This window comes from Camarhynchus parvulus, chromosome 7 (genome assembly GCF_901933205.1).
Source record: "Camarhynchus parvulus chromosome 7, STF_HiC, whole genome shotgun sequence".
In the NCBI taxonomy this organism is placed as follows: Eukaryota; Metazoa; Chordata; class Aves; order Passeriformes; family Thraupidae; genus Camarhynchus; species Camarhynchus parvulus.
This window is the reverse complement of record NC_044577.1, coordinates 6,398,791-6,412,041: the sequence shown is the minus strand read 5'-3', so window position 1 is coordinate 6,412,041 and position 13,251 is coordinate 6,398,791. Positions and strand designations below refer to the sequence as shown.

The window sequence follows — 13,251 nt, the reverse complement described above, 5'->3', positions numbered from 1 at the left end:
TCCAGAAGTGACTCACTGACTTTTATCAGAGTAATTTCAGAGGAAATTTCAGAGGAATTATCAGTAATTTATCAGAGGAAATTTCAGAGGAATTATCAGTAATTTATCAGAGGAAATGTGCATCAGTAAGAACAACTTAGTGATGTCACATCCAAGTGAACTCCCTTCTATCACTGCTCATTTCCTAAACATTAAGAATTCATCTTCCCCAAGCAATGCCTTGGCATTCATTTTCAACTGAGCATTTATTGACTGAAACCCTATTAGCTACAAATGCAAGGTTCTTTAAATGAGAAAAAGAGCTTCTAGCAGCCCCTATGAAAGCAGAAGGAACCTGCAGGAGGAGAGGATTCCCCACCTCAGACGTCTGAATGCTCCCCTGACAAAGGGCTCCTGAAGAGCAGTCACCCTGCTCTCATAGTGGGAAATCTGGGCAGAGGAAGCCCAGCCAGGAGCTGTGCCAGAGTTAAATGGAGAGGAAAAAAAAGAGTGAAAACCAAAAAAGGACAGCCAGCTATTGTTTCCTGCCCACCTGAAGTCATCTGTCAACAGCTACTGCCTAGGAAAAGCAGGTTTTCTTTAGCTAGCTTACAGATGTTCAGTGGGTTTCAGTGTCATGCAAGGTGACTGAATGTTTAAATGACACCTGTACAAAGGAGTTGTGCACCACAACCATCCTTTTAGACCCAAAAGGGCACACAGGCACTCTCTGCCCATCCATCAGGGTTTTATTAGCTGAAATTAATGAGTCACCCTGACATTCCTCCACTGTAAAACTCAAGTAAAATGAACAAAATGTTGGCAAAGATTTAAGCTATTTACATCAGTGAAACAGATAAGTATTATCAAATTAATATTATATACAATAAACCAACCCCTAAGACAGAAAACATAGCCATTTTCTTCCTTGATAATGATTAAATTACTTTTATTCCCATTTAAAATATACAACTTTGAAAAATTATGCAACATACATTCAAATGAATTGCATTCTTAAGTGTCCTGATAGCCAGGTATTCTATTGCTGGCCAGTATAATACAATAATCCATCAACTCTGTTTATTTATGGCCACAGGAGAAAAATCTCATAAATAAATATTTATATTTGATAGTGCAGCTTTTCCTTAGACACTTACATTTAGAAGTCAATTTCAGTAGGCCTCTTTCTCCCAAGCACTGCTTCTTGTTCCTACAGGAAAAACCGAATTCCACAAAGATCCCAAAAAAGGCCAACAATTCTAAGTCTGCTATTTTAGAAATAGCAACAAGAGTAAATTCAGCAGTGCCAGAAATAACCAGTAAAGCTAATATCACCACCCAAAAGCAGTTTGGGAAAACTCACTAACAATGCCATAACTCCTACTGGTCTGGAAGCAGTGATTTAAGAGCTTTAGAAAAATCAATACAGAGGGTTTCATCGGTACAGCAGGAGTGTGGCATACACCACAGGGAGTATGGCAAGGAGGACAGCCCCCTGGAAAAGCACCACGGCTGAGAAATCCTTGTGGCAGACACTGAACCCACTGGAAAAGGACAGACTGACTTGAATGAAGTGCAGTCTGCAGGGTACAGAGCACCTGAGGCAACTTACCCCTGTACAACTTCCTGTTATCTAGAGGACACCAAAGGGATGACAGGCATGTTTTGGACTGTAACATCCCTGCTCTGCAGAGCCTGAGGTCTTCACTAATCTACAAAAGACAGTGGGGAGAGAATGAGGCTGGAATAGCAGTCAGTGATGTATAGCAGGTATTACATCAGTTAATGGGTGGGCAGGGAATAAGAACAGCAAGGGAGAAAAGCTGGCTGCTGAATTTTACACTGCATCAAGAGTAGACAAAAAAACTGTAATGGCAGGAAGCCCAAATGTAACTGAAGCCAACACCATCACTTCTGTATCAAGACTGCAGAGAAAAACATCTACCACTCTATTCGAAAATCCAGCTCTTAACAGTTTGGTATGATATACTTACTTAGCAGAGAAAAATCAACACAGGTATTTTAAAGTTGATGATTTTTATTTACAGATTTATTGGCAAAAGGTGGTGGGAAAGTTTAAAACATTTTAAACAGAGGGCACTGTACTGGTATTGTATGAAATATCAGTTCACAATCTTCAGTATCCAGCTGATCAAATAAAGCTAATCACCACTTAAAGAAGCATAATCTGCATCAGCTCCATTAGAGTACCCTGCCTGAAAACCACTTCAGGCAGTTTCTAAATCAACACAATCACTAATAAAAATGCATTTTTTGTGAAGAATGTATACTTGGATTTTTGTACTGTACCTGATGTCAAACTGCCCACTTGCATACTGGCAAAGCAGTTACACTTCCTACTCTTAGTTGGAAGTTTTAATCTCACTGTCTGCAAATTCAGCTGTCGGGTAATTCTGAACTACTCTGAACGTTTTACTGTGAGCATAGCCAAGACTGGAGTAGATGAGATTGAAGGAAAACATTCCTGGTATATCACGTGCCCATCATATTCAGCTGCATAACCATAAACATCTTGTTTAAGAATTCTATTCAAAAAGGAGAAAAAAATGTAGTCAGTTTTCACATAGGTTTAATTCCTCACTGGAGCTTTTTAGTTCATTCTTCTAAATCAAGAGTGTTTAGTTCTTCTTCTAGTTCATCCAAGTCCTCTCCAGTAAAGAGATTTTCATCAACTGGAACTGCATCAATGACTCCATTTTCCAATTCCCCATCTCCATCATTATCTTCATCTAAATCATTTTGCTCGCTGTTGTTTATATCACCACCAGAAGCTTCATTTAATTTATTATCTGAAAATAAACATAACTCTTAGGCATTTCAGAGTCTCAAGTTTCTTAATCACCAACTGAATTCACAATCCTACTAAACATGCTTTCAAATTTTGAAACTATGAAGAAGCTACTTTATTTGAAATTCACACAGATCTATATTGGCCAAATTGCATGTACCTGGTTAATATGCAAGGCTGGATAATCAACTATGAAAACAGGTTGGACAAAATAAGAACTTACCATCTTTTTCTACTGAAGTGTATGTGCTGAATCTCTCTGGACTAGCCACTGTAATACCAGTCTCCTCTACTGCCTTGGGGACATACAGGTTCAAATCTACATCATTTATGCACACAGGGTCTTCTGTCTGGAAAATAAACCAAGATGCTCTGCCTTAATTACTTTTCCACAAAATCCTCACTTCTGGAAGATTTCTACAACATTTGTCACCTTCAACAGGAACCTTCTGATAAAATATGTGGCAGCATTAAAAACCAAGCCTATTAGTTTCATTGTAAGGGCTTTCAAACTGACATTTTTCAAACTTGAAAGCAATTAAAACATTCCTTGATTTTATCTTGTTTCCTTTACCTCATCATCATCTCCTGCTCCTTGGACATAACGGGTGTCATCTGCTTCTTCATCATCGGCATCAACCAACTCTGGCCGGAACTCAAACACCTCACGTCCACTGATCTATTCACAGCAAAAAAACCTTCAGTTACCACTTCATTCAATCTATACTGCTTACAAAAAATCACACACAAACAAACCACAAAAAAAGGAAACAAAAATGACACACAATAATAATAAGCAAAACAATTTCAGGCCAGCTACCTCTTCACAAAACTTTATTGACTTGCTCTTCTTACAGTAAGAATTGGACTGTAAAACTTACCACCAGTGCTTTGCCAGCTTTAAAATCTGCTTTCCTCCTCTCCATATCTTGCTCAGCCTTATCAATTTTTTCTTGTCTTTTTCTTCTCTTCCATGCAATAAAACACTCTAGAGTAATTTTGGTAACATTTGGTCCTAAGGCAGCACGCTGTCCAGAGAAGAGACTGATTAATGCTAGAAATTCTTTCCAAAGGCTATAACAGATTGGATATTTAATTACTCATTTCTAGAAACTAATTGAAAACATTTCTTTCCAAGTCTCTTTTGAGACTCTTACACTGTTAAACATGCATCGCTTTCTTAACATTTGACTCAACATGGGATTTTCCAGTTAGTGAGATGAGTTGGAATGAAAATCAATAGGAAAACTGGAGGAGAAAATAGAGGAAAGACAAGAGCTCAGCTCTGCTCAAGTGACACTGCCAAGCAATGGTGACAGAAAGAAGCAGAGCAGCAACACCTTCAGAAGACCTTGTGCTCTTGGTGCTGCTCCCTCATGAGAGAGTTAAGGGAGAACTAAGGAGACACTGGTGGGGAGGAGAAAAGCCACAGCAGCAGTTGTAATGGATAAATGAGAAATAGCAGTTAAGAAATAGAAGACTCCTAAAAAAGGGTAAGCAACAGCTGCACTAAGTATGCAGCTCTAGTTGATTCTGTTCACTAAGTAATAGTTTCTAAACAAAACCATGAATCAATGCTATGCATCCTTTGCCCCAGCTCATTCAGCTCTAAAAACATCTAATAGTTTTTTATCATAAATCAGCAATTTTTTATGTGTCTCTTCAGAGTAATGAAAACAACTACCACCAAAAGATGTCTAACAACTTTACCTCTTTTTCTATTAGATCTTCTAATGAGATTTCGTCTTGCTTTTCTTCCTTCTTTTTGTCTTTTTTTAATACAAAGCCTGGAGGGAGGGCATGGCGATACATACAGTTGTCTCCTCCACCTGGACAGACCCAAAACCATCCATATTTGTTGTTTTCAATAGCATCAAGGAAGTATTTGCAGACCTGTATAAAAACAGTGGTCGTTAGCACTGTGTCCTCTTTGCATCCCCAGCATTTTACACTCCATGTCAGAAGTTCAGTCAGTCCAAGTCAGCTGTGCTCAGAACAGAAGGAACATGTGAAAGGTATTGCTACTAAAAACGGTAGACAACGTAGTGCAACTGAGTATCTAAAACTCATGGAGTCAACAGCTTTTTGTCCCTCAATATGACCCCAATTAAGAGAGACAAGATGACAGAAGCCTGGCAACTCTGCACTTCTATAAAACCAGCAGGGCATCTCTTTCTGCCCACCAATATTGGTGCAGTTTTAAACAACACAAATTGCATCTGCCTCACATGTTGGTAAACATTCCAGCTCTGGATCCTGAGGAAAAGCTGCCATCCTAGGACCTTTAACAAGAAATTTATAGTTTATATTTAGCCATAGCAATGTTTAACTTTTGCAAACTTAGGCGGTATCAATAGATGATTTAATTAATTGGTATTGAAAATGAGGTGAAATAGTCCCAAAGAATGAAAAAGGGATTAACCCATTATGCCATTTAGTACAGAACTAAAAAATATTGTTGAACTTGGAGCCCAGGAATTACAAATTACTCTCAATTCATATATTAGATGAAAATTTTAAAGCTTATAATGCTTGTATGTCACCCAATACATAGATTAGTCAATACATAGCACAGTCACTGCAATAACAGATTTCACTAATCACAATACTTAGAGTTTCTAAGCAATTAGGATGTATTGAATATACTGTTGAAACCTTGAGCATTTCTATAAAGCACTTTACCTACTATCCATTTGTAATGTACATGAGAAAACTTTTAATGGACTGAAGAGAGCTGCTGGGTTGTGGTTTTGTTTTTTTTTTTAATTTTTAAATATATTACAAGAAATACTATCAGTCCACCCATCTACCAGAACATTATTATTAAAATATTCCATTCTAAATTTTTATATAATGATAAAACACATCTAATGCCAGACTGCACTGCACTTAATTCCTTCTAGTAGAGCTCAATTAAAAAAAAAAAAGGAAAAAGAAAAGACATACTATTTGGGTTTTGGGTTTTTTCTTTTCCGCCTCACCATGCTTCTTGTTCACCACTTCTTCCAGCTTCTTCTCATCCCAGTTGTCCATTGTATCTAGAAAAAGACAGCAGATGATTTCACAGAAAAATCCAAATACTGAACATTGCCAGCAAGCTGCTTTTCTGCCCAGTAACAGTTTTAATATGCAATTCTTACATTTTAAGTAGCTTATACTAGGGAAAATAAATGTAGGTTCTTAAAATACTGTTTTCAAACTCTACTATGCCACTCAAAAGACAATTACCTCAAAAGCCCTAGAAATTTTAATTTTGAAATGCATAAAGTGTGAGTTAAACACTCAGTAATGTGTCATTCCATCTGTACAGTACTGAGTGTGTACAGGGGAAAAGAAGAAAAACAAGACAATTGAACAAAAGAGAAGGTTGGAGAGTAACATCCAGAAATACAGCTAATTTAACTGGAGGCTTTAAAGAGATAATACCAAATTATCTGTGTTAAAAGTTAAAAGAAGCTTCCACCAAAAGAAGCAAATGATCAATGACAACATTAGCAGTGAATCTGTGGGATCCCATTAGATACATTTAGGATGACAGAGGCTAAAATTCAAATAAAGACTGAGACTAAGGAAATGTGAAAAAACCAAGTTCTATAAAATCTCTAAGCCCTGCTAAATAAAAGTAAAATCCAGAGTACTTAGCCAACAAGTCATCTGGGGAGAGAAAGCCACAGAAAAAATTCCCAAGTACCCCTAAATGTAGAACTGTGCACATCTGGCCAAACACCAGTAGCAGTTCTGGAAGGCAACTCTGGCTGCTCATTGCACTTCCCCCTTTCTCTTCTACAGAGCTTAAGAAGGAAACAGTAACAGCAAAAAAGGTCAAATACTGCTCAGCTTGCAACTTGTATGACAGAACACATGACATTGCCATAGTCACTGTTCTTCAGGATCATCAACACAATACAGATGACATTTAATCTTAAAATTCCAGTCTCAGAATCAGAATGGCTTAGCAGTAAATTTCTACAATTATTATACCTTTTTCAAGGTCTTCATCTCTTGCATCAATGTAGACACTTCGTTTTTCACACTTCCTTTCCAAGGACAAATCATGAGAAAACTTGCACTTGTCTCCTTTAGTGCACTGGCCTTGCTTGAAGAAAGCACAAACTACAGATTTTGGGTCAGCACCTGAGTGAAGGAAATTTTTATATTTTAATACTGTTTTTAAGCAAAAGTTACATATTAGAAATTCTGAGAACATCGAGGATACGTACAGAATGAAAATATATACTTTAAATATATGAAAATCACACTTCTTTTGTCAAAAATTATTGCACATAAACTCCCGAAGATAGGTCAGTAAAAACTTGGTAACATCACCAAATTTGTTTGTTCAATAACCAACCTCAAGAGAGATCCAAACTAAATGCTACTGCTAATTATGAGGTCAAATACAAGTAACAGGAAAGTATTTACTGCTCTGATTTGAGTAGAAGTCTTCTGTTAAGACAACAATTATGATCTTATATTTTTTCTTTGGATGTTCACACTTCCCTGGGGAGACAGGCTGTTTTAAATACCATCACAAACCCACAAAAATCATGCCGCACATCCAGAAGTATCTAACTGATCAATCAGAACATAGCCAAGTATCTTCAGCTGGGCTGACAATATCAATGCAGCTTTTGACATTCTAATGATCTACTGACCCCAGAGGACTTCCCAAAACAATGTCAAGTCATGACTGACAAACTACTTGGCACACTAGATGGAGGAGGAAACAGTCAAAGTTATTTCATTAAAATAACAACTGGTTATTGAAGGGTTATTGAAGGGTTACTATACCCTAAGTACTTACCTGAATAAGAAAACATAAATGAAGATAAATCAGTTAGTCATACCTTTGCTAATTTTCTGTGCAGCAACCACAGGCTTGAAGAGCTCATTTAATTCTTGTAATTCCTTTTTCTTATCTTCTTTCTTTAATTTCTTCTCACTTTCTGATTGAGCAACCTATAAACATAAGACCAGGATACCAGGACTCACTTCACACAAACTGCAGGTTAAAATAGCCAATCATTCATAATCAGTTTACAAGGGCAGGAATGAAGGAACCTGTGATGCCTGCAAGGCTCAGAATTGCTGCTCTTGTGTGTGCAGCTGGTGCATTTTACTGGCACTGACCTGTCCCCCAGGAGGGACAGCAAAGTATTTAGCAAAGTGAATGTGCCAGAGAGGAGAGGTGCTGGCAGGTACCTTCAGTGTCACAGTGACCCCTACTGCACCCTCACAGGTAGGAAAGCCAATGAGAGGCATTGGAACTTCTCCTTTTGCAGTGCAACTACTTCCAGATCTGCACAAAAAAAGCCTCTCTTGTGTCCCCTGCATGCTGCTTTACACTTCCTTCTGATCTATACAACAGGCAGAAATTCCAGAAAATCCGTCCATAGAAGCTGAAAGTGCTTTTAGAACATTATTTCAACTTGGATCGACTCAACATATGAATGTTCGTTGCTTAACTAAAGACCAAAGACAGGAAAATAAGCTCATCTAGGGAAGGAAAAGTGCATGTCTAACAAAAATAATACCTTACTCTGCCTCATCCTTCTTTGGGTAAGCCAGAGCAGGTGTGTCTCTATCCCAAAGCGGGATGAAAACACATCAAAGAGAACATGGGAGAAACATTCTCAGATCAGATATGAAAGGAGGATTTGGCAAGGTGGGGCTCCATCTCTTTTTCAAGGTAACAGGTGACAAGACAAGAGGCAATAGTCTCGAGTTACCCCAGTCAATGTTCAGATGAGATTTTAGGAAACATTTCATCACTGAAAGGGTGGGTCAAGCATTGGTGGACTCACCATCCCTAGAAGTGTTCCGAATGTGTGGATGTGGCACTTGGGAACATGGCTTAGTGCTGGGTTAATGGCTGGACTCAGGGATCTTACAGTTCATCTCTGCCCTTAAGGATTCTGTGTTTATTTGACTCTGGTCCTTATGGGAAGCCAGTGAGACTAACACCACAAACAAGGACGTGGATACTATTTTTTAAAATACAGTGTAACATCAAAAAAGGAGCCTTGTTCTTATGGTGAACTTGACAAAAATACACAAAATTGTTTTAGAAAGGAATTAGCAGCTTGGCTAGTTTTCCTACTAAAAGTTCACATAGGCTATTTGAAATAACAAATAGACCCACATATATCAACTACAAAAAATTAATTAAGAATGCTTTTGTTTCTCTTCAGAGCTCTAAAAGCTTGAAAATAAAACTTGTCTTAAAAAAAATCAACAAACCAACAAAAAACAACCAAAATTCCTCAAAATATAGGAAACAAAAAAAACCAAAGAAACCATAACAAATAAAAAAAGGAACAAAAAACCAAACCAAAACAAAACCCCCCACCACCAAAACTAAAGCTCTAACAGCATTTCCATTTTCATCTCATGACATGAGGAAAATTGCTTTAAAAAATTCTTTCTCAGGGACAATCCTAACTGAAAGCTATTCTATAAGGTAAGAGAGATATAATCAGGTTTAAAAATTTGATCCTGAAATCCAACACCCAAACAGCATCTGAGAAATAACATTGTTTTAGGCAGGCTATACTGGTATTTGCATACATGCCACAGATCAAAGGATTTCATACACAAGTTTTAGAACTGTTTGAATAACACCAATGTTTTTGAAGTGACATCACGGAATATCTTCCAAAACAAAAAAAAAATTAGACTTAATGACCCAAATACCAACTTTACTGTTCAAGTTGGGCTTTCCATGCTAGCCCATCCTTGTTATGCAAGAAATGTATCATGACATCATGAACTGAGCTAATGCAAACGTTATTATTTTACAGGCTTATTCACAGGACAGAAAGCTGTGTAAATATGTAACAGCAAGATTGCCTAGCAATGGAGGAATAAGAGACCTGGATCATTTCCATTAAATCCATGCTTTCTGACTCATATAATGCAAACATTGTATCTCATTTTATTTCATCACACAGAAGAGCCAACTTGCACACAGCAGCTCAAAATTTCAGGTTTTTTGATCAAAGAGTTCATCAAATAGATGGAGACTTAACAGACTTGTGTCCACTAAAAATTGTAATAAATACTTCTGTAAGTAGAAGAATGAGAACATATAGGTTTACACCTCTTCTTTCTATTCCAGTTTTAGTAACAACTCTTGTTAATTTTAACTGCTCACTATTTCTCAGGGAAGGTGGGAATTAAAAAGAAAAAAGGGAAAGAAGGTGCAATTGTACTTTGCTGACAGCCAGTATCTACATTTTCATTTCAGGTTTACCTTGAACTGAATTATGCTACCATCAGAACACCGTGGAGACAAATGCTCACGCTGACTAGTTGAGTTTGGATGGGATGCAGTTCTTTTTTCACAACAAAAGCCAACCAAACAACAAACTAAAAACCAACAAACCCCCATACTCTGTACTGCCTTCACACAGGCACACCATTTACAGCTAGACAACATTTGCACAACAACTGTCAGCTAGATCTGTGCCGGTCACCAGGAACAACTCAACTGTCTTCTGCCTCAGTTCCTGACCATCTGTACACAGAGTGAAAGATGATCTGACTGTGCTGTGGGAAAACATTCCACAATAAACGCTTACCTGACGTGGATTCTGCTGACCAAACTTAACCTGGTGAGTCACAGCCTTGATAAACTTCTGCTGCTTTGCACCTTTTTTATTCTTTAGGCCAAATGTTTTGTCCTAAGTCAAGAGATAAACACAGCCATATTAATTAAAGAAAAAACAACCCAAAATCACCAAAACAACAGAAACCCCACCCTTGCCACTCCTCCAGGCTTTCAGTAAAATACAGACTGTTTCCTCAAGTAACACAAGCAATGCAAGAAGCAGTAAGGACAAAATTTAGACTCCCATATCATCTTCAGAAGTGGCTTTTCAGCATTTCCTCCTGAACGTGGCCCTTGTGTGAGCTCTTGTTTCTACCAGCAGAGCTCCTTGTGCCTGGTATCAGTGTGAGAGTGGACACACAGCACCCTCAGGCCTCTCAGAGCAGCAGGACCAGATGTTACTGGAGACTACCCAAGGAACAGCTGAGGAAAACAGGACAACTGATTAGCCATGACTACTGCTGGTTTCTTTTCTATCTACCTGAAATCACTCATTGCTTCTATCTTCAACTATTCCCACAGGCATCTATATAACACACATCACTCTTCTATTACCACATGTGACATGTTACTTTTTATTTTCAAGTATTGGGAGCTTTTTCTTTTCCAACTGTACTAATCTGAAGTTAAGTCTTTATCCTACATCAGGTCTGGACAGGTGTCTCTGCTTCCCAAAATCCACTGTTTGAAGTTTCTGTTTACTGCCTAAATCAATTATTCCTCTGTATCTTCAGCTTTACTGTTAAGGAGAAGTTCTTATACCAAACCTATGGAAAAAAATTCACAAAAAAAACCTCAAAATAGCTTACTTTCACATGCGTAGCTGAGGCAGAAATTATTTTTTGTAACTGAAATACCAGCCTTAAAAACTTATCCATGCCTTTGATTTGATACCAACATTTTCCTCCTTGAAGGAAAAAGTAACATATGTTCATTTAGTAAAAATAGCTCAGTGAAAACATGGTTTTGGAAGTCTAACAGTCCAAAAAGATATTACAAACTAATTACAAAATAGACAGGTCCAAGTTTCCAGACTCATACTTACACCACGCTCCCTACGTTACTTGGTGCTAACTGGAGAAGTCAAAACAATTAGTTGGGAAAGAAAATTTATCATTTATATGCTTCATTTCCACTCTAAGTACAGCATGGAAAATCAAATCCCTGTCTATTTGAGTTATATAAGATTCTATTGTTAACAATTAATGTCAGTTTCTCCCCTTTCAGTCACATTTCTTTGTAATAAAAAGCAGAATTTTTCCAGGGCAGCCGCATTCAGCAGGAACCTCAGGAACTGCAACGTCAGGAGAACACAGGACCAACTGCTCTAACCTGACCTTTTCAAAAACCACAGAAACAACCACCCACAACCTCAGATTTAAAGGAACACACTCATTAGACAGGTATTTCACCTGATCACCATCCTTCACGCCAATAATTCAGGCAAATATTTAATTTCTGTAACTACCCTGCTTGTATTGTCAGCATAAATTCACACGCACAGCATAGACAACCACACACACCCCTCTAGCAGGTTTTCTATTTCAATTTGGTCACATGGGTCAAACTGTAACAGAACCCACCGCAAATCTGAGTGAGGAACCAAGGAATCAGTAAGGTGTGAAGCGATCTCTGGAGAGATCTGGTCCTACCCCCAAAAGCACAGACCCACACCGCAGCCAGCCGCACTCTGGGCACACAGCACACCAGGGTGAACACGAGAAAGGGCGAGGAAAAATGCCAGCACAGCACAGCAGGGTTGGCACATCACGTTCGGGCCCAACACAGCTCGGGCCCGATCAGCGCCTCCCCGGGCACAGCGCGGTCCTGGCCCCGTGATCCTTCCCTGGGCCGCCGCCGCCGGGAGGCCGCAGGGAGCGGCGGGGCCCAGCGAGAGGCCGCGGCCTGGGCCTGCTCACCTCGATGATCTTCTCCTTCTTCTTCTGGTCCGCCTTCTTGCTGCCCCCCGCCGGCTGCTGCTGCTTCTTGGGGGGCATGGCGGGGCGGGCCGGGGCGCTCCCGCGGGGCTCGGGCCGGGCAGGGCCGGGAAGGGCCGGGACGCGCTCGGGCCGCGCCGCCGCCGCGGGGGAGGCGCAACGGGTCCCGCGGGGCACGATGGGAACGCGCCGCCCGCCGGCCAATCGCCTCCCGACAGGCAGCGCGCGCCGCCTGACGTCACGGAGCGGGGGGGCGGGGCGAGAGCGTCATGCGTGGGGTGGGGCGAGCTGCATGACGTCACGTGAGGCTGTGTGGTGTTCGGTAGCGGAAAGGGCGTGAGGGTTGGCGGGACTTCTCTGTTCTCGGGTGTGGTGGTTTCATTGTGAGGGGAAAGGGACCGTGCTCTGCTGGTCAGAGGCGGGGGTTTCATTGTGAGGGGAAGGGGACACTGCTCCGCTGGTTAGCGGCGGTGGTTTCCGTGTGAGGGAGCGTGAAGGACAGTGCTATGCCGGTCAGAGGTGATGGTTTCCTTGTGAGGGGAAAGGGACGGCGCTCTTCTTGTCAGAGGTGATGGTTTCCTTGTGAGGGAGCGTGAGGGACAGTGCTCTGCTTGTCAAAGGCGGGGGTTTCCATGTGAGGGGAAAGGGACAGTGCTCTGCATGTCAAAGGCGGAGATTTCCATGTGAGCGGAAAGGGACAGTGCTCTGCTGGTCATAGGCAGTGGTGTCATTGTGAGGGAGAAATAGACATTGCTCTGCTGGTCATAGGCGATGGTTTCCGTGTGAGGGAGGAGAACGGGACGCTGCCCTGCTGGTCAGAGGCGATGATTTCCGTGTGAGGGGAAAGGGACAGTGCTCCGTTTGTCAGAGGCAGGGGTTTCTGTGTGAGGGGAAAGGGACAGTGCTCCGTTTGTCAG

General features: G+C 40.4%; 1 protein-coding gene across 1 annotated transcript; it reads right to left on the bottom strand.

The window, feature by feature from the left end:
* Positions 1–2,004: 2,004 nt before the first annotated feature.
* Positions 2,005–12,472, bottom strand: ZC3H15 (zinc finger CCCH-type containing 15). Its single transcript, XM_030952681.1, has 10 exons — positions 12,317–12,472; positions 10,369–10,470; positions 7,636–7,747; positions 6,770–6,922; positions 5,735–5,826; positions 4,499–4,681; positions 3,670–3,816; positions 3,363–3,467; positions 3,012–3,138; positions 2,005–2,789 (listed from the first exon to the last, which is right to left on the bottom strand). Exons 1-10 carry the CDS (start codon positions 12,392–12,394, stop codon positions 2,596–2,598), a joined length of 1,293 nt encoding a protein of 430 aa, XP_030808541.1. The 5' UTR covers positions 12,395–12,472; the 3' UTR covers positions 2,005–2,595.
* Positions 12,473–13,251: the final 779 nt, after the last annotated feature.